This window comes from Entelurus aequoreus, linkage group LG12, assembly GCF_033978785.1.
Source record: "Entelurus aequoreus isolate RoL-2023_Sb linkage group LG12, RoL_Eaeq_v1.1, whole genome shotgun sequence".
In the NCBI taxonomy this organism is placed as follows: domain Eukaryota; kingdom Metazoa; phylum Chordata; class Actinopteri; order Syngnathiformes; family Syngnathidae; genus Entelurus; species Entelurus aequoreus.
This window is the reverse complement of record NC_084742.1, coordinates 35,722,027-35,743,839: the sequence shown is the minus strand read 5'-3', so window position 1 is coordinate 35,743,839 and position 21,813 is coordinate 35,722,027. Positions and strand designations below refer to the sequence as shown.

Genomic DNA, 21,813 nt, shown 5'->3' with positions numbered 1-21,813 from the left:
TTTACATCTGTTTTTATGCTATATTGTCAGGAATAACACTCAAACAGAAATTTCAACAGAATTATTTTTTTATTAGTGATAGTGATTTCAACAGAAATAATAGTGATAACTATAATACAAATGGAATGGAATGCAGTGGTCTTGGTCGTGCGCATCAGTGTATCCTGCCCCTTCTTGGTTCTCTTCCTGGAAGTAAATCCATCCATCCATCCATCCTTCTTCTTCCGCTTATCCGAAGTCGGGTCGCGGGGGCAGCAGCCCAAGCAGGAAAACCCAAATCCTGGAAGTAAATAATTATCACAAATACAACAAAGACAGCACTGGAATGTAGATTAATTGAATTGAATTAAAACATTGGCATAATTACTTTATCATTTACCTCTCATCTCACTCTGTTGTTTTGCTTGTTTCTTTTTCCTTTTTTGTCCTCCCTCTTAATTCCTCCTCTTCTCCTGCAAGTAGTTATAATTGCAAATTCAAAAGACATGCAGTGGAACTTCAATAAAATGGAATTCAAAATTGGGATATCTTATCTTCTCCGTACCTCAAATTTTGAACCTCCCTTTCGAAAAGTGGCCAGTTTCAGGACCTCTCCAAGCTCACAATCCACTTCAGCTGTGGTTGTCTGCTTGTAAACACCCCTGCATGCCTCTGCAATCACCAGCACAATTTAGAATTCCCTTTAGAATAAATACTGTAATAATAACAGCTAAATCGACCTTGTGAGCATACATGCAACATATGTTCAAAGATGCGAACCTATTATTAACACTTACTATTTATTATTCTGTAAAGGGGTAAGTCCTCAAACGCCACTTTTCCTGACTTTCCACGGAGGCCAAGCTGCTCCAGGACTTTGTTTGTGGCAATTTTCCTCAGCATTGTCCTCACCGTGTCTGCCAATTTCTGCCCACCAAGAGCAGTAAGAGCTTTCACCTATACAAATAAATAAACAACAATATTGTACTTGATTAGAAATTGTTTTTTGATAACTGAGCAAGATATTTTTGCAGTGGGGAATTAAAAGTAATTACCAGCTGCTTTCTGAGCAGAAGATCAGTGTCGAGCCGTTCACAGAAGGCCTTCAGCTGCTCAAGAGTCTCGAAAGGCTTATCAATGAGATCTTGAACATCCACAGATTCTGGCCCCACAGACTGTGCTGCCAGCCCTCTCAGCATGCGCATAATTTCTCCCTGGTTCTCGAGTATATTTTGAACTTTCATGTTCAACTGGAAAACTGCAAAGACAACAAAAGTCAAAGAGGTAATTCGTATTACTGCCCGTTGTAACAGCCTGTTTAACACCACCTATCAACAGTTAAATAGCCAACTAACGTTCACTGTCAAGGGCATTCCTGCTGCTTCTTGGAGCGGTCTGGTACTGACTCGTACTGGCTGGAGTGGTCTGGTACTGGCTTGAGCTGGCTGGAGTGGTCTGGTACTGGCTTGAGCTGGATGCATTCCTGTCTGGACTGAGCCTGGAAGTGCTGCTTCTCGCTGGGCTGTGAGGTCGGCCTGGATGCCTTGGAGTGGTCTGGTATTGGCTGGTACTGGCTGAAGTGGTCTGGTACTCGCTGGAGATTGTAAAGTTAAAGGTTGGGAGCTCTGGCAGTGGGGGTGCCTGGACGAAGATCTGTGTTTTCTCTTTTCTGCACTTCTTTTTTGGCCGAATTTCCTCTTCATCTAAACCAACGAAGACAAAAAAATTAAGTAGTGTTTGAGTATTGTAAGGAAACAGTCTTTGAAAAGTGACTATACCGTCAGCATCAAACACATCTTCCTCATCGTGCAGGAAGCAGTCTCTGCAGCATCCATGTACTTAGTCACTGTTTCTGGACTTGATGTCGTGATCTTGCTCGCTATCATCACTCTCTAATTCTAAAGTTGACTGTCGGAATTGCTTCTTCAAATGCCTAGTTGTGGCAGCCCATCTACGCTTATAAGCCCTCTGTTGAAACTTCTTCATATTGTGTTTATTCTATAAAAAAAAACCCCAAGGAAAATGGGTTGCCCTATTATCGCACACACGGAACTATAACGTTCACGGAACGTTCAGGCAGCATTCAAACCATGACACTGACGGGGAAAATTATTGTTTAACTAGGCTACAGATAAATCCACCCTTCTTCAGAAGTCATTCGTTGGTCTTTGGTCACTTTGGAAACTTTATAACAGCCAACCTGCACGAGAAATGTATGCTAGTTAGCGCCGGCGCATGGCGCGCATTTATACACAACGCTAAAACCGTAAAATGGTCTGAAATTAATCATGTAGGTTGGAAATTGTTATACAAAAACGTGCTTCGTATTTCTATCTTTCTATACTTACTTGTGATAAATGGATGGCGCACCAAATTGCTTTAAAATCGGGATTCTGGAAGTAGTTAGCCTTCGTCCTTCTTTGTCTCACGGAGCAGCTTCAATTGTGCATGCGTGCAGTCTTCTTCTTCTTCTCCTTCTTCTTCTTCTTTTGATTTTTATGGCGGTTGGCAAGCAACCTTGTGTGTGCATTACCGCCACTCAGCCGGCGTCAGATTGTTCACAAAACACAACACTTTCGCAGAAAGTTAGGGAAACGTTACAACATACTGTATAAAAAGTAAATTTGCGAAAAAAAACACTTATAAAAGCCTAACAGTTGCTGTTTCCATTGCAGGCAAATTATATTTAGGTATATAGATGAGACCGTTCTAAGACCGTTCTTAGAACGTTCTTAGAACGTTCTCATCTTGCATAACCAAAAGAGAACCATACAGTAACGTTACGTTAACGCTAGGTGTTACCTGGGATAGGCCATACACAAGCCCTTTTAACAGTAACAAGCACTGTTGAGAAAATTATATTTAAAAAGTAATATAATTAGTAACTGAATACTTTTTTATTAAATTGTATTAAAATTGTATCAGCAGCCCATATTGACAATAAAAAGTTGTTCTCGCAATTGTTGGACATGAATTCAAACCATAATCAACCATGCATCACAATAGCTCTTGTCTCAAAGTAGGTCTACTGTCACGACCTGTCACATCACGCCGTGACTTATTTTGAGTTTTTTGGTGTTTTCCTGTGTGTAGTGTTTTAGTTCTTGTCTTGCGCTCCTATTTTGTTGTTGATTGTCATGTCATGTACGGATGTTCTTTGCGTACGCCGTCTGCTGCTCCACACGCTGTAAGTCTTTGCTGTCGTCCAGCATTCTGTTTTTGTTTACTTTGCAGCCAGTTAAGTTTTAGCTTCGTTTTGCATAGCCATCCCTAAGCTTCGATGCCTTTTCTTAGCGGCACTTGCCTTTTGTTTATTTTTGGTTTAAGCCTTAGATACCTTTTTACCTGCACGCTGCTTCCCACTGTCGTCTGCATATTGTGATCATGACAAACCATGTTCCTGACATCTAAAGAGCAATTAGCTACCTGCTGCCACCTACTGATATGGAAGAGTATTACACGGTTACTCTGCCGAGCTCTAGACAGCACAGACACTCAACAACGGCCCATTATTTGCGGATTATAATTACTGGTTTGCAAAATAGATTTTTAGACTTAGACTTAGACAAACTTTAATGATTTACAAGGGAACATTTTCCACACAGTAGCTCAGTTACAAAGGATGGAAAGGATAAGGATGAAAAGGATCGCGCACACAAGGGCACAAAAAGAAGTATAAAGTAGACTTAAAATGTGCCAACTTTTAACCCAATTAGGTGAAATTACATAATGTCCCACGGCACAAAAGATTGTATCTCAGACAGAGCGAAGGCCGCAGATGGAGCTGCGTGTGTGTGTGTGTGTGTGTGTGTGTGTGTGTGTGTGTGTGTGTGTGTGTGTGTGTGTGTGTGTGTGTGTGTGTGTGTGTGTGTGTGTGTGTGTGTGTGTGTGTGTGTGTGTGTGTGTGCGTGCGCTTGATTAAACAAAGTTTAGACAAATGTGCTTTTGAATATTTGCTTTAACATTCTAACAAGTATATTTTTTAGAAGTGTCACCAAAAAAAGTTACATGATTATGAAGTGGAACCACCACCTTGTCATGTGAAGTCATGTGACATGGGTAGGAGGCCTCATGACAGCAATGAGGAAACACCTTTTATTGTGCTGCTGTACATGCACGGCGCCCTGCAGATCTGCAGCATTCTTCAAACCTTAAACCTTGAGGACACGCCTCATTTCCCAAGGGGACAGGAAGTTTGACATCTAAGAGTGCCACCAGAATCTGACGCCACTACAACGGACGGACGCGTGCACAAGACCCTGGCAGTAAGTGCCAAATCCCATGAGCATGCTCTTTACTTAATGATGATTTTTCTGTGTTGTTATAACAACTTGTCAAACTCTTACGAGGGCAAAATACAATACAATGGAACCTGTACAGAGCTTTTTTTTCATATTAGCAAGTAAAGTCATTGTTTTGTTTCCCAACAGGCCGTGTGGCCGTAAATAAAGACACTTATTGAGTATTTTTATCGAGGGCAAAATGACTGACAAAGTTGTTTGTGAGGAGTGTGCTGTAGTACAGGTGTGTCAAGTGTTTAAGAAAACAAAAGGAACGTTCAGAGTGCAGTCCACATTGAGATAAGTCTACAAAGTTAAAGGTGTCAAACAAGTACAAATGATAGACAAATGAATTCAAAAAGAAGAGGCAACGTTGTTCTTTCTTTTTGTTACACTGCAGAAAATGACCTCCCATTGTGACACACGGGCCGAAAAGCAGTTGGAGTGTCCCGTGTGCAAACAGGTGCTAACTGACCCGGTTACCACACCTTGTGGACACAACTTCTGCCAAGCTTGCCTCCAGCACATTTGGGACAACAGCAACGTGTGCCGCTGCCCCGCCTGTGACAAGGCATTTGCAGACCGACCTGAAATCAGCATCAATGCCGCCTTTAAGGAGCTGGCTGACACCTTCAGGAAAATGACATTTCTCGGCTCCTCCTCTTCATCTTCGCTGTCATGCACCGCTGAAGACGGTCAGGTGACTTGCGACGTGTGCGCTGTTGCCTCCCTGTGGGTGCCTGCGATCAAGTCCTGCTTGGTGTGTCTCACTTCGTACTGCCACGCTCATCTGGAGCCCCACCGTAGGGTCGCCACATTAAGTGTGCACAGGCTGATGGCGCCGGCCGCCGACTTGCAGGATCTTCTGTGCGGTAAACACAATAAACTCCTGGAGATGTTCTGTCGGGACGAGCAGCAAAGTGTGTGCCAGTTCTGCGCCGAGACTGAGCACAAGGGTCACCAGGTTGTTCAGATCGAGGAGGAAGGCGAGAAGAGGAAGGTAAAGCCATTCTTAATCTTAATTATTGTGTTTGTCAAGATATTTTGGACAATGGTGGTCCATTTCTGTTCCCAGTGCACAAAGCAAGGATTGGAGGAATCCTGTTAAATGTTAACACACAATGCTTTGGTCCCTTGTGATACATGATAATACATACCAAAGGGCCATTCACACATCGCCGGTTTAGATTGCGATTAATGGCGGTTAGGCAATTTGTAGTGTTCCATCAAAGACCACCAAAACCCTGGTCGTCCGTTACTAATCTTGTGGCTTTTTAAAGTGGACCGTGTTCAAAACCCCTTTCACCGTGTAAGGAACAACAGCCTCCGTGTTTGCACAGCAAGAACCGTGTCAACACAGCCATAAACTGTCAGACACATTTTCCTCTTGGACCTTCACGAAGTGTACACTGTAACTACATGGAAGCGGCGGAGTTAAACACAAGGGCATCACGGTCTCATCAAGGAGCTACATGGTGGCACTGTGGTTGATGTGGAGTAGAAGGAGGAAGCTGCAGCCAGGCAGTGCATGTTGATGAATCACTAATTTTTAAGATGTTCTTAGAAAAAGTAAAATTTCTGAAGTTACCCACATCTTCATTACTTAGTGTTGCCAACAAGCGTTTATATTGACCATACGAGGGTCTTTGTATCAGCCACAGCCTCACCTAGCAGTTCCTTCTTTCATTTCGTCATTATCATCGTGCCGCCGCAGTTCTCGCTCTTCTTCTTCCTCAAGTTGAGCTTCTTTACCTGCAAAAAGCTAAGACATGTGCTTCTTGCATCCAGCAGCAGCTGAGAATGGCAATATCTTGTGCAAAATTATCCATGTCTCTAAAATATGCACCTTGTTGTGATGGACTCCGCTGCCTTTCGGGGAGATCTGTTTTATTACCTCACAAAACTGTGTTGCAAACTGCGATGCAAACTGCATTGCAAATTCGTTGGCGCTGTGTTTAAAACAAAAAGTAGTCAAACCGCGTTTAAAGGCTTTCCACCATCGTTGGGACCTGGTCCACGTGGTTTGAGAACCACCATGGACCGCCCTCTAAACCGGCAATGTGTGAACGCCGCATTACTAAATGTTATGGTTTGTTACTGTTTTAGGTCCAGATTAAGAAGTTGGAGACATATTTTGATCAGATGACTCAGGAGCGACAGAACAAAGTGGAGGAAATCCAGAATAATCTCAAACTGAGCAAAGTGGGTCCTAATTTTATTAGGAAAATGTGCTGTCCTGGGGCGGCTTAATCTTGTCATCCCTATCCAGATCAGCGCAGAAGAGGAGAAGACAAAGAACGAGCACCTCTTTGCATTTCTGATTGGTTTGGCCGAAGATAAACGGGCAGAGGTCACCACCAAGATCGATGAGAGGCAGAGGGCGAACGAGCAAAGGGCTGACATTCTCATAGGGGAGCTTCAACAGGAGATGGTTAAGCTCCAAGAGAAGAATGCAGAGCTGACAAAGCTGATCGACTCAGCGGACTACCTGCACCTCCTCCAGGTTGGTGTCAAAATATTTTGCCTGTCACATACAGTGTGACGTGACCGCTCTGTGTATTAATGTGGGACAGAGGTTTGCCTCGCTGACATCGCCTCCACCCACCAGAGCGTGGGCGGAGATTAGTGTGCACCCTGAGATCTGCTTGGGGACAGCAAGAATTGCGCTGTCCCAGCTAGAAGCCGCATTGAGCAGCGAGCTGCAGACGGTGAAAACAGATGGTGAGTTGGCCTTGTATATTTTAACATCAACTCTAAAGCTCATCAATGTTTTTTTATGCCCTGACAGAGATGAAGAGAATGCAGAGTTACGCAGGTAAACCTGTTGCCACTGTGATCTTCTTGCGTGATTGTTGTTGGGATTATTGAAGCGTCTGGTTCCAACAGTGAACGTGGAGCTAGACCCGGACACCGCTCATCCCAACATTTTTCTGTCGGCTGATGGCAAGCAGGTGGGCCGTGCCGAGCCGCTGCACGTCGTGCCCGACAAACCTCAGCGCTTTGATCCAGTTATCTGCGTTGTGGCCAAAAGAGGCTTCTTGTCTGGAAGGTTCCACTTCCAGGTCAAAACCTTTAGTGATCCAAATCAACACAAATGCTGCATGTTCTTTGTCTTTATTACATCTTCTGTTTCAATTAGGTGGCTGTGGTAAACAAGACCTTTTGGGACCTGGGCGTGGTCAAAGAATCGGTCAAAAGGAAGGGCCAAATCACCTCCAAGCCAGAGACCGGCTTTTGGACGGTGCGTCTGAGGGACGGGGTCGAGTACCGTGCTCTTGATTCACCATCAGTCCTTCTGACCCTTAATTCGAAACCACAGACTATCGGTGTGTTCACTGATTATGAAGAAGGGACTGTGGCGTTCTTCGACGTGGATACTCGGTCTCACATTTACACCTTTACTGGGTGTGTGTTCTTGGAGAGAGTTTTCCCATTTTTTAGCCCAGGAATTTGTGACGATGGGAGGAACATGGCGCCGCTGATCATCACGACGCTGGGTCACCAAAAAGAGGCTCCTTGACCAAGAACAGATCCAATATATACTAACAATGTTTTTGATCCACCATTCACACCATCCCCACATCACTGAGTTAGTTTGATTCAGAAATTAATTCCCTGCCTAAAATATGGTGCCTTGACACAGAAGTGTACAGCATGCGCTTAAGTGTAATGACTTTGAACATTGAAATGTTCACCAATGCATCAATGTCAAGACATGGTGACTACACAGAAGCATAAACAAAGCTTAACTCCTAAAGTTGTGTGCTAAGGTGTGTTTGTAAAAATTGTTAGCCCTCTTTCATACTTTGCAAATAGCCAATCAAAATGAATGGCAAACACCATAATTTCAGTATAAAATCTGTGTGAATTGTAAATTGATTGAAACTGAAAAAGATGCTCAAACAGTCATAAATACACAACACATTCCTCCGGTTTGTCACTCAATAAAAATGTCAATAAGGAAATGAATGTTGATGACTGTTAAATATACCTGTGTATAATACTTCCAAACTGTACTGGATCTTGATCCAAACTGATAAATACATACCTCCATTGTTGAATTATATCAGGAAAAGAGTGAAGAAACAATTCTTCCTCTGCATGGTTTAAGTTGGCATTCTACGTGGCGCATTATCGCTACTTCTGTTGATTCCAGTCCATTAGATCTTCCACTATTTGATGAATAGTCTGCTTTGAATTCATAAGTCAAGCAGATATTTACATACATAATTTTATTTTAACACAATGTTTTTATGGGAGGGGGGGTGCTGGAGCCTATCTCAGCTGCATTCGGGCGGAAGGCGGTGTACACCCTGGATAAGTCGCCACCTCATCACAGGGCCAACACAGATAGACAGACAACATTCACACTCACATTCACACACTAGGGCCAATTTAGTGTTGCCAATCAACCTATCCCCAGGTGCATGTCTTTGAAAGGGGGAGGAAACCGGAGTACCCAGAGGGAACCCACGTAGTCACGGGGAGAACCTGCAAACGCCACAGCCCAGGGATCTAACCCAGGACCTTTGTATTGTGAGGCACATGCACCAACCCCTGTACTACTGTGCTGGTTTATGGGACTGTATGATCATTTAATGCGTATTGCATTATTAGATATAATTAAAGTTGAAAAGATATGTAAATGCAAACAGTACATTTATTTATTTTTCTGTCCAAATGGAAAATAATGAATACATTATTATATATTATTTCCAGGCAATGATGTGGCGGACCAGATCTGGCCTTGACCCCGGGCCTTGAGTTTAAATCCTGATAGAAATGTCTGGATAGAATGCAGTGTCTGTTGTTGAGTTTTTGGTTTTAACACTACTGTAGCCTGTCCAGTGCTAGACTGCTTCATCCCAAGTGCCGGAATAATAGACTAAAAAACTCCTTTGTCCCACACGCCATCAGAATGTACAACTCCTCTCTGGGGGTAAGGGGGTACTAGGATGATAGGGGATGCAAAACAATAACTTTTTTTTTAAGTGCAATACATTTTCATAACATGGTCACTACTGCTTTTTGATTGATTGATTGATTGAGAAGTTTATTGACATCTTAAAGAATTGAATCCATGTAATGCTTTAAAAAGGCAAATGGATGGCACAAAAAGCCAAAAGGCTTGTTTCCATTGTGGTCCATTAAAATATTCATCACATTTGATACATTCAATAATAAAAGATATGTAACCTGTAACATGTATATAAAAAATTATGTTCAAAAAATGGATAAATTGTGTACATATACACAGTATACATGTCAGGTGATTTGAAAAACAATATACACTTTTACCATCATATTTGTACACATCGTATTTGCTGATGTTGCTCTATTGTTGTTGTTGTTGTTGTAGCTGCTGTTGCTGTTATTATATTCTGTTTGCTGTTGTTGTGTTTGTCTCTCTGTCTTATCCCCACAATTTCCCCCTCTGTCTTCCTTTTTTTCTCTTTCTATCCTGCTCCGGCCCGGCTGCACCAAATGATAATATAAATACATTTAATAAAGTCAAATACAAATAAGGCAACAAGAGAAGTATCCCACACTTCTCTTTTGTAAAGTACATTTGTACAGCCGATATGGGCATGCTGTTTATGTTGCCTGCAGCATAGTTCTTATTTACATAAGAAAAAGTAAAACGTTACGCAAACCTTGTTAGGTGAATACTACAGCTCGATAAAGGGATTTTGGTAAGCATTAGCCAGTTATCTGATTAGCCAGCAAATTCAAGATAGCTAGCTAGCTCAGGGCAGATAGCTCGAGAGATAAATAGTTTATCAGATGGAGGGTGTCTAAAATTGGGTTGGGGGAGGAGATCTTGCCCCAGGAGGAGGAGTTCAAGTACCTCGGAGTCTTGTTCACGAGTGAGGGAAGAGTGGATCCTGAGATTGACAGGCGGATCGGTGCGGCGTCTTCAGTAATGCGGACGCTGTATCGATCCGTTGTGGTGAAGAAGGAGCTGAGCCGGAAGGCAAAGCTCTCAATTTACCGGTCGATCTACGTTCCCATCCTCACCTATGGTCATGAGCTTTGGTTTATGACCGAAAGGACAAGATCACGGGTACAAGCGGCCGAAATGAGTTTCCTCCGCCGGGTGACGGGGCTCTCCCTTAGAGATAGGGTGAGAAGCTCTGTCATCCGGGGGGAGCTCAAAGTAAAGCCGCTGCTCCTCCACATCGAGAGGAGCCAGATGAGGTGGTTCGGGCATCTGGTCAGGATGCCACCCGAACGCCTCCCAAGGGAGGTGTTTCGGGCACGTCCGACCGGTAGGAGGCCACGGGGAAGACCCAGGACACGTTGGGAAGACTATCACCCCCGGCTGGCCTGGGAACGCCTCGGGATCCCCCGGGAGGAGCTGGACGAAGTGGCTGGGGAGAGGGAAGTCTGGGCTTCCCTGCTTAGGATGCTGCCCCCGCGACCCGGCCTCGGATAAGCGGAAGAAGATGGATGGATGGATGGGTGTCTAAAATGGGACAGGCCTCACGAGACTCTGGATTGTGATGCATGGATTGTAGATTGTATTGGCCACACTGAGAGTCCAGTCTTGGCCTCCCATGAAGGGAATGTGGGGACAGGGAGAGTGAGCACATTTCCACAAGTATCATTTAGGCCACCATTTATTTTATTGGAAGCCATTGGAAGTGCAAGAATGACTTGTGTTTGAATTATAATTCATGTTTTCGTCTTGTTTTGATGCACTTTTTGGTGGTATTAACAGTATCATAATAAATGAAGGCTGTAATTGCAGGCTAAATCAAAATGTACAAGTCACAGTTGACTGAAGAAAAATAACATCAACACAAACAAAAGTACAAGAAATTATTGTGATAAGAGATGGATAGATGACAACTTGGACTGTAATAAACCAAATGCATGTGGGATAACACTGAGTGGGCGGTAGCATGCGATCGGCCATATTGCATGTTGGACTAAAATAGTACACTTGTTTTAATGACTGCGGATTGAAAATATCCCCTATACCGTGAGCCAGGATGGATCATTTCCTTTCAGCCAATGGAGATGGAGGAGGCAGGTTGGGAAGCAGGTAGGGGGGAGGGAGATGGAGCTACACAACATACAGTGGATGGGAGAGAATGTGAAAGGGAAATTTGACGGGGAATGAGTAGGAAGAAAGGATCGGGCAGAATCAAAACTGGAGAGGAGAAGTGAGATGTTCCAAGTTGCCCGATGAGTAAGGTAAGTTTAAATTTTTGGGGAATTTTGATGGCAATGTATGATTTCCACATGTCGCTTTAAAGAATTATAAAAATGTCCCTTAGGTTAATTTTTTTTCCTTAAATATCATCCCTTGAATCAGACTGTGTGCGTTCTGTAATGTAATGGGATTGTGGTAGTTCCCCCCAACTCCCCAACCCCCACCTCTCTGAGCCCCAACACCACCACCCGGTCCAGCTGGCACCACTATCCACAGTTTCTTCCAGGCCAACAGCATTACCTCATCTTGTATTTTTTTTGGGATTGATTGTCTTTTTCGACATATTTATTTACCTGGTAGATTTTTTTTCTTAATTTGTAAATGTCATTAAAAGTGTATGTGTTGTAAATTCCTAATTTTTAATGGCTAGGATTTTTTATTTCTGCCATACAATTTTAACTTTGGCTAGATCCACAGCATTAACACAATACATTGCTCTTCATTTTTGTCTCATGTAAGGACCTCCTGTTGGCTGATATGGGAGGGCCACCAAGTCTTGGAAGAGCTGTTCCTTGTGGATCAAGTCCCATCACCTCATAGTCAAGCTGTAGTTAGTCCATGTCGCTGAAGATTGCGTGGTAAACCTGAATTTGGTCGGAAACACACCAAACTCACTCTTTAGAATGATGTCTTGGTTCTGTCTCGCCTTCTTCGTCAAACTGCTTCTCGTCACTTACTGGGCGCCCCTGGTGGTTCGTTGCCAGAATGACACAGAGCCAATCGTGTTGGAAGGGAAATGTCTGGTGGTGTGCGATTCCACCCCCTCTGCCGAGCCATCGGGAAATGCCCTAGGAATGTCTGTGAGGTCGGGAACTGGCCGGGTGGCATTCTCGGCCATTCGCAACACCAACCACGAACCCTCCGAAATGAGCAACCGCACCATGACCATCTACTTTGACCAGGTAGGTTCGCTTTTGCAGTGGTAGAGAAGAGCGAGTCGGAGGAATTGAAATGGGCTCTTCTCTCTTCTCCCAGATATTAGTAAATATCGGCAGCCATTTTGATCCTGCCAGGAGCATATTTGTGGCTCCCAAAAAGGGGGTCTACAGTTTCAGCTTCCATGTGGTCAAAGTTTACAACAGGCAGACTATCCAAGTAAGTTTACTTTTGTCCAGCACACACTAAAAAAATGCTGGGTTATTTTGATGACCCAATTTATGAGTTGCGAGTGTTGGGTTAAATTTTTGAGTTATTTTTATGAAGAGCAATCCATTTTTTGGGTTATAAGGGTATTATTTTAACTAAATTTCTGGGTTTTCAAAACTATGAACCATTTTGTGGTTGTTTTTCTTGAAGGGAATTTTATTAAGGATTAATCTCATTTACATTATTTACAATAACACATCTTATGTACATGAAAATATTTGAGCATGCTGTATAGAACTACTATTGTCATGATCCGCTGCCCGGATCATGTTTGTTTAGTTTTTGACTCCCTCAGTTCCTGTTTTGGGCACCCATGGGTTTGTGTTTTAGTTGCCATGAATGCAGATTGTTTTCACCTGCCTCTGATTAGTGTTCGGGACGCTCAGTTACGACGGCTAATAATTGGATTCCTCAGCTAAGCTTTGCCTTTTTGTTTGCCTGTTTACATGCTAAGCTTTTCTTGTTCGCTCTTCCGTTAGCTTCCCGTTCTATCCGCACGCTGGTGCTGTTTTGTTTATATCCCGCATGATTTATGGACAATAAATCATTTCCTTACCTGCACTTTGCCTTCGGAGTCCCGTCTGCATCCTGGGAAAACGATCCACGCAGTAAAGTGCGACCCTGCCGTGACAACTATGACCATACACTGCAATTCTAGTAAAGAAAATGTCACTTATATCTTGCTTATGAGTATATTTGAATGGAATACAAATAATTTTGATCAGTAGTTGAGAAGGAGTAGGACAAACCAGCAGTAAAATGTATCATTTTTAACCTTTATTGGGTCAAAGAGTGCTAAATTGCGCAACCCAATAGTTGGGTTTGGAATAACCCAACATTGTAGTGAGCATAACTCAGTTTTTGTGTTAAATAAATTCAACCCAATAGTTGGGTTATGAATCAACCAACATTGAGTTAGTACAACTCAACGTTTGGGTTAAATAATCCAACCCAATAGTTTTGTTGGGAATAACCCAACATTAAGTTGTCATAACTCAACTTTTTGGTAAAATATTTCAACGCAAATGTTGGGTTGAAAAAATGAACCCAAAATGTTGAGTTAAAATAACTCAAATAAGGGGTTTGTCTTTTTCTGAACCAGCAGTTGGGTTAAAATTGGGTAACACAACATTTTTTAGTGTGCACCTTTCCACCAAATCCTCAGTTTGTGCTAAAGGGGCGTTCATACATTGACAGTTTGGATGGCAGTTCATGGTGTTTCTCAAAACCATTGTGAACCGTGTCCCAACGATGGTAGAAAGCCTTTCTCCACACATTTTGAACACAGCGCCACTGCAGTTCAGCACGGTAACACCACAGATCTTCCTCCATGTAGCTCCTCCGTGAGACTGTGATGCTTCGTGTTTAACTCAGCCACCACTGTGTAGTTGACACTATGAAGGTCCGGGAGTAGAATGGGACTGCATGGTGGATCATAGAGTGTTAACATCGTATTATCACAGGTCTTGCAATCCAAATACGGAAGCTGCCATTCTTTACATGGCGAAAGGCGATTTCAAACTGCCTAGACTGTCATGAAAAATTAAGCATGTTAAATTGTTTTGTAGCCTCCCTACTGTTATTGGGGTTCACAGCGGATGAGTGACAGATGACCAGGTTTTGTGTTTGGTGATAACACGGTCTTTGGTGGAGCAGGGCGAAGTGTAATCACCATTAACCGTCATCGAAACCGCCAATGTGTGAACGCATCGTAAACGCTCCTTCTTGTTGCTCAAGGTGAGTTTGGTTCTCAACGGCTGGCCTGTGATCTCGGCTTTCGCCGGCGACCAGGACGTGACCAGGGAAGCTGCCACCAATGCCGGCCTGGTGATGATGGAGAGGGGTGACAAGACGTACCTCAAACTGGAGAGGGGGAACCTGATGGGAGGGTGGAAGTATTCTACGTTCTCTGGCTTTCTGGTGTTCCCCTTGTAAGAGTGCAGAGGTTCGTGGAGAGACCTTGGGTGCTAAGGGCGCTAAGGGGTCAATGGTTCAATTGCACTTGCACCAAATAATCTTGAATGTATTTTCCATTTCTTTTGCACTTTCAATGACTAACTTAATGTCCATGCTTGCTCACACCATTGATATTTTCTTAAATGCATGAGGTAATCTATGCTCTCTGTCTTTAGCTAGCTATAGCTAATCTGTCTATAATACATTAGGTTTAGGTAATCTATAAAACCATAATTATTACTTATCTCTATTTTAAGCTGTCTTTGCCATCTAGAAAATTTAAAGTACATAGCTATATTAATGTGATGTCTTGTCGTCTGTTGCATTGTGTTTCTTGCATATCTCTTGCATTATTACACATTGAATACTGTTTTCCTGTTTGTCTATTTGATCTTATGAACATTTAACTATTCAGGTAGATAAAGTTTACCATCTCTGACAACTTTCCTTGTGCTAATGCTGCTCATGTGTGACCTCCAAACCACCTCAAGCACACCTGCCATCAATCAGTCCATGCAAACAGATGGCTGCACTGAAAATAGGGGGTGCCACAGCAGTCTGTTATAACAAATACATCCTGTGCAAAGGCGAGGACCCATTAAAACCCTCGCTGGCGTGCTTCATTGAAAGCTATTGAATGGCATTTACTTTAGACGTACTATTGCTCAAACACGGAAGCATAAATGCATAAGGTTTTGTCATCCACATGGTAGCTCTCTGCTGAGCATCCGGTGGCAGATGGAGGATCAGCGGTAAAGCAAGGGGTCCGATGCCAAAAACCTGCTGGGTCCACTCTGGACCGTCACAAACGGTTGGTCTCAGCATCCCTGCGCACAGCAGAGGCCTGTGTTAGCACTTTGGAAATGTGTGTCTGGGCTACAAATAAAACTGATATTTAAAGCAAACACTAACATAAATTGCCAACTATAATATGATCACATGCACATGTTGTATATGTATTTCTTTTTGAATACTGCCAACTTCTTGCATAATGTTGTTGTTGGCAGTGGCGCAAAAATGGGTATGAACTATAAGCATTATTCTCCTGTTTGTGATTAAGTCTTTTTTACACACTTGATTCTAAAACTATGTTGAAACTATGTTCCTCTTATTCGTATTCTTCCATCCAACCTGCAGACACACGCCCACCCCGTAAGTTAGGCAAAAGTGCTTCTTAAGTTGTGGATGGGGCAGCACGGTGCTACAGTGGTTAGTGTGTGTGCCTCACAATACGAAGGTCCTGGGTTCGATCCTGGGCTCGGGATCTTTCTGAGTGGAGTTTGCATGTTCTCCTCCGGGTACTCCGGCTCCCTCCCACCTCCAAAGACATGCACCAGGGGATAGGTTGACTGGCAACATTAAATTGGCCCTAGTGTGTGAATGTTGTCTGTCTATCTGTGTTGGCCCTGCAATGAGGTGGCGACTTGTCCAGGGTGTACCCCGCCTACCGCCCGAATGCAGCTGAGAAAGGCTCCAGCACCCCCCGCGACCGCGAAAGGGACTAGCGGTAGAAAAATGGATGGATGAAAGTTGTGAATGAAGACGGACTGATTACTAATGAGGCAGACTTTGCTGTGACACCTTTTTTTCTTGGTTGTGTAAAAATCATGGAGCATGGATTTTTACACGCGTAACTGTCATTGAAACACATGAAAAATATATATATTTAAAAAGGCCACATCAATCCAGGCCGCTCTACATTGTATGTGTTAAAAAAAGTTAAAGTACCAATGATTGTCACACATACACTAGGTGTGATGAAATGTGTCCTCTGCATTTGACCCATCCCCTTGTTCACCCCCTGGGAGGTGAGTGAGCAGTGAGCAGCAGCGGTGGCCGCGCCCGGGAATCATTTTTGGTGATTTAACCCCCCAATTCCAACCCTTGATGCTGAGTGCCAAGCAGGGAGGTAATGGGTCCCATTTTTATAGTCTTGTCATGGGGTTGTACTGTAGTGATATGTACGCTACAACATTGTCTTCTTCCTCACTGGATGTAAATAGTAATCTGTAGTTCAGTTTCAGTTATTATTATAACCAGCATGATGTTATTTGTGATGTCAAGAGTTGTTTAGTACAAATGTTTTGGAAGACGAAACGAGGCAGAGACAGCAGCTTTATTGTTGTCCATTCTTAACATGTACAAGACACATAAGAACTGAAATTTCATTTTCGGCACAGTCCCACTAAGAGCCGAGGAGCTTGATTGGACAATCGTATGTGTGTGCGTGTGAATAGCGGTACTCAGTTGTAGTACACTTTTTCGCCACCTGTGGCAGTTATGACAATTGCTGGGTTGCATATGACGTCACATCCGTTTTTCTTTTTTGTGCCGAATTTACACGATGATCCAGCAGCTTGAGCGTAACAATAAAACAAGTGAGAGTGAGTGTAGAGTTTGAGCAAGAGTCCCGAAACAAGTGGTTCATGATGGTAATAAAGTCAGGAAAAGACATGATGTCCCTCCAATCTTTTTGAGTGAGTGTCAAATGAAGTGAGGTCGTAGCGAGCAGTAACCCGCCTAGGTGATGATGAATTGTTTAAATATTTCTAAAAATATTTTTCTTAAGAGTGTATAAATCCGGCCCTGCGATGAGGTGGCGACTTGTCCAGGGTGTACCCCGCCTTCCGCCCGAATGCAGCTGAGATAGGCTCCAGCACCCCCCACAACCCCAAAAGGGACAAGCGGTAGAAAATGGATGAATGGATGGGTGTATACATCCATTCCATCCCACTTTTCATGATCGCTTAAATATTTGCCTCGAAAGCTTTCAAAATACTGCACTGACGCAGGTAAATAAACAGTAGACTAATGGGACTCTAGACCATCGCCTGAATCCCGGAAATGCCTCTAGGTCACCTGATTGCAACCCAGCAGTCTCAAACAAACAAAAAAAGTCTGTGGCTAAAGTCATAGAGAAGTTTCTTAAGTGCAAAAATTATGACTAAAGTGATAAAGCTGTAGCTTCAGTTTAGACAGTTTATTTGGGAAACATAAATTACTATTAATTATGATTTACTTAGTTTATTTATTTTGGTACTTTGTAAAAAAAATATATATATATTTTTGTAATCAATCTGACCTAAGCCCTGATAATAATATTTGTGATTAACAATGCTTTCATATCATTTGACAAGGTTTATCCTGTTAAACTGTAAGTAGGTTAGATATAATTATTGAATATTCCTAAAATTAAGAGTAAGGTGACTAAATCAGTGTTAATTTTTGAGTGGGACCCGGGCCCCTCTGTAGTGTAAAAGTTTGGCCCGGAGGTCAAAAGGGTTACGAACTCCTGAGGTGGATTCTACCTGTGAGCCTGTAAAGATGTTTTGCTTGATGGCAGACATGTTTTTTTAACAAATTTTGCTAAAATTTTCAGACACATATAACCGCGGGAAAACTCCCAATAGTTAGTTACGCTGTTTTAAATTAAAATTATCAAAAAACTGTGATTGATAACCGCACTGGACGGTATAGCTCGGTTGGTAGAGCGGCCGTGCCAGCAACTTGAGGGTTGCAGGTTCGATCCCCGCTTCCGCCATCCTAGTCACTGCCGTTGTGTCCTTGGGCAAGACACTTTACCCACCTGCTCCCAGTGCCACCCACACTGGTTTAAATGTAACTTAGATATTGGGTTTCACAATGTAAAGCGCTTTGAGTCACTTGAGAAAAAGCGCTATATAAATGTAATTCACTTCACTTCACACTTCACTGTGATGAACTCACGGACCGACTATGGCGAGCTAGCTTAAATGTGAATAAGAATACATATTTCAACACTCAAATATAAATACGTCTGTTAAGAAGCCAGGACAATATTTAATGTTTCTTCTGCCAAGAAAGTATATTGTGTGTGTATTTATTCTAAATATTTTTTTAAAATAAAACTTGGTTAAAATATTTCAGTGTGTTTTAAGTACTTTTTGAGCACATTAAACAATGCCGTGATAATAATGGTAAGTGTGATGATTTTGTTCAAAATAATTGTGACATTTAATTTTCATATCGTTACAGCCCTAGTAGAGTAGATCCTAAAGAATGAGTTAGAAGCCCATTGAGCTGTGTGAGAATTTACAAGTCATTCGGAATTATGGCCTCAAATATCGCCACCATGTTGTGAATGTTTTATTTGACAGGATGGGTGTCCCCCAAAGTAACCCAAAGCAATGAAACTATCTGAATGTCTTGCAAATTGTCAGACTCTACCAGGATTATTTGGTTGAACAGTCAAAGGTTGGGTCTTCTGGAAGATTTCACAAGTATTTATTTAAAACAGTTCACAGGTAAATGTTACAGCGTTGGTGTCACTCCATCAAGAGCATTGCTGATTTCGTACAGAAACATAACGAATGGCCTCCTCTAGAGCAAGCTTCTGCAAAAGTGAACCGCGATGAAAAGTTCTTCACTCTCTTTGTAGCAAAACACCTGGTCCATGGTCCATGGTCAACAAATGATCAAGAGGGTGGGGGCCAGCCCAAGGAAAATAAGTGATAATGAGGGAGATGCTTGAGTGGCTTCATCCATGGGAATTTCTTTTATCAAAAGGATGTGTAGCTGATAAAAAATATTATTATACATGGGTTCCCTCCGGGTACTCCGGCTTCCTCCCACCGCCAAAGACATGCACCTGGGGATAGGTTGATTGGCAACACTAAATTGGCCCTAGTGTGTGAATGTGAGTGTGAATGTCTGTGTTGGCCCTGCGATGAGGTGGCGACTTGTCCAGGGTGTACACCGCCTTCCGCCCGATTGTAGCTGAGATAGGCTCCAGCATCCCCCGCGACCCCGAACGGGACAAGTGGTAAAAAATGGATGGATGGATGGATTAACAATACGTCATATCTAATATCAAACCTTTGTACTATTCTTTAGCTACAGAAGACAGTTCAAACTTGAGGCTACACATTTGGAGTCATTATTCTTTGATCTGATTTGACGTACAAGAACATGCATCAATGTCCCGAAAGCAACAGATAGTAGTTAGGCAGGCCTGAAGGTCGAAGATGCAGCTGCATGTGTGTGTGCTTAATCAGAGGAATTTCAAGACAGTTGTGTGTATTTATGTGTATATTTGGGTGCGACTTGTCCATGGTGTAACCTGCCTTCCGCCTGAGTGCAGCTGGGATAGGCCCCAGCTTCCCTGCGACCCAGAGAGGGACAAGCGACACAAAATTGATGGATAGATTTGTTTTAATATTCTAACACTTTGAGATGTTTCAAGATGGGGCCGCTGTAGTGGCTGCTTCTTGCAGGATATGCTCTTGTGTTCTTAATGTTTCCCTCCTGTTTTTGTGTGTTTTTCCCCGTTTGGATCGGGCCCTTTTGGGACTGCGCAACAAGGGGGTAGCTTTTTTGTAAACTTTGGGATCTGCCTCAGGAAGCCATGGCCATGTCTGCACCGAAGATCAGCTGCTCGCTCTATGCCACATCATGGAAAGACCTGAGAAGATGCGAAGGAAGAGACCGGGCTGCAGAGCTCGTGTTGAGCATCGGTATGAGCATGTATTATCTCCCTGGGCGTATATCCATCCATTTTCTACCGCTTATTCCCTTCGGGGTCGCGGGGGGCGCTGGAGCCTATCTCAGCTACAATCGGGCGGAAGGCGGGGTACACCCTGGACAAGTCGCCACCTCATCGCAGGGCCAACACAGATAGACAGACAACATTCACACTGACATTCACACACTAGGGCCAATTTAGTGTTGCCAATCAACCTATTCCCAGGTGCGTGTCTTTGGAGGTGGGAGGAAGCCGGAGTACCCGGAGGAAACCCACGCAGTCACGGGGAGAACATGAAAACTCCACACAGAAAGGGTTTTACTTATGTATGTAGAAATACAGCGTCTCTAAAGTGGCAGCTGGTTGCATCAGCTCTGGGATCCTTTAATGCGGGGGTGTCAAACTCCTTTTAGATCAGGGGCCACATGGAGAAAGATCTACTCCCAAGTGGGATGGACTGGTAAAATCACGGCACGATAACTTAAAAATAAAGATAACTTCAGATTGTTTTCTTTGTTTAAAAATAGAACAAGCACATTCAGAAAATGTACAAATCATAATGTTGTTGGTTTTTTTCTTTACACTTACATGTTGCGGTTAATAGTATTCTATCTATATTTGTCGTTATTTATACTTTTTGAATAAATGATGTGATAATATTCATCAATCAACTCATTGGTGTTAATTTTCAATCTATCAAGATAAAAAAAAAAAAGGTTTTGTACGGCGGGGGAAGGAGACGACACCACGGCATGAATCAGTTCAATAGGTTTATTGAACCTCTTGATAAATGTGTGGGATGTGCATGCTACTTTAAGTGACAGGTGCAAGACGATGTGTAGAATTAACCATGTAAATGTTACCAGGGTTTGTTGTCTGTGCGCGTTGGGTGTATCCTTCGTCAGACCAAAGGGGCAAGGCGAGAAGGCAGTCCGTGGGCAGGCAAGCAGTCGGGGGCTGGAGAGAAGCAACAATGTCTGTGTCCAAGCAGGAGTGGAGGATCGGGGAAGACAGTTCGGAATCCAGAGGGAGGTCGAGATACACAACTCGATCACGGAAGACGGGAAATGTACTGCGGGAGACACAATGGACATAAAAACGGGAACAGGGAAGGGCACAGAAAAAGAGAGCAAGTACGAGGAAGGGAAGCCAGATACGGGATGCTTACTGGGAGAATGAACTACGTTCCGGCAAAGGATCTTTGGATCCGCTGGTCTTTATGCTGCCTTCCCTCATTAGTCCCAGGTGCGCTGATTAGTGATTGCCTGCAGCTTTGCCGGCGCGTGGCTGTGATGCGATCAGAGCGAGCAGGGGCGTGTCCTGGCGTGCTGCCAGCGGAGGTGCCGGCAGAGCTTGCCGCAGATGTGCCCGCGCCGTGACAAAAATTATATCAAAATCACATTACAGGATGTTACTTATGTAGTTTGCTCATTTTCCTCAACTGGTGCACTAACATGTGGTTTATTTTTTTTACATATCTAGCATCATCTACAAAGATACATCCATCCATCCATTTTCTACCACTTGTCCCGTTCGGGACAAAGATACAAAGAATTGATATTGCGACACTTACTGGACACATTTAGATCAGCAGTTTCTTTCATTCAAAAATTTCGGCTCATTTTTATACTTAGCAAACTCATCCCGCGGGCCGGATAAAACTTGTTTTAATGTTTTTTATGTCCTGTGTTTCTCTCTCGTTTTCATACCAAGACAGCGCTGCGGAATAGCCG

The 21,813-nt window shown here is 43.2% G+C and overlaps 2 protein-coding genes across 4 annotated transcripts; both read left to right on the top strand.

The window, feature by feature from the left end:
* Positions 1 to 4,108: 4,108 nt before the first annotated feature.
* LOC133662824 (zinc finger protein RFP-like) lies at positions 4,109 to 8,186 on the top strand. Of its 2 annotated transcripts, none has more exons than XM_062066991.1 (8): positions 4,109 to 4,244; positions 4,660 to 5,259; positions 6,366 to 6,461; positions 6,529 to 6,762; positions 6,833 to 6,980; positions 7,048 to 7,074; positions 7,146 to 7,321; positions 7,399 to 8,186. In XM_062066991.1, exons 2-8 carry the CDS (start codon positions 4,663 to 4,665, stop codon positions 7,777 to 7,779), a joined length of 1,659 nt encoding a protein of 552 aa, XP_061922975.1. In that variant the 5' UTR covers positions 4,109 to 4,244; positions 4,660 to 4,662; the 3' UTR covers positions 7,780 to 8,186. The 2 variants fall into 2 exon arrangements, with proteins under 2 accessions (XP_061922975.1, XP_061922976.1); XM_062066992.1 differs by lacking the exon at positions 4,109 to 4,244 and adding an exon at positions 4,537 to 4,560 and having other exon boundaries at positions 4,654 to 5,259.
* A 3,098-nt stretch (positions 8,187 to 11,284) lies between these two features.
* On the top strand, positions 11,285 to 18,041 carry si:dkeyp-74b6.2 (cerebellin-1). Of its 2 annotated transcripts, none has more exons than XM_062065865.1 (4): positions 11,285 to 11,454; positions 11,938 to 12,380; positions 12,454 to 12,573; positions 14,362 to 18,041. In XM_062065865.1, exons 2-4 carry the CDS (start codon positions 12,102 to 12,104, stop codon positions 14,557 to 14,559), a joined length of 597 nt encoding a protein of 198 aa, XP_061921849.1. In that variant the 5' UTR covers positions 11,285 to 11,454; positions 11,938 to 12,101; the 3' UTR covers positions 14,560 to 18,041. The 2 variants fall into 2 exon arrangements, with proteins under 2 accessions (XP_061921849.1, XP_061921848.1); XM_062065864.1 differs by having other exon boundaries at positions 11,285 to 11,459.
* The last annotated feature ends 3,772 nt before the right edge of the window (positions 18,042 to 21,813 follow it).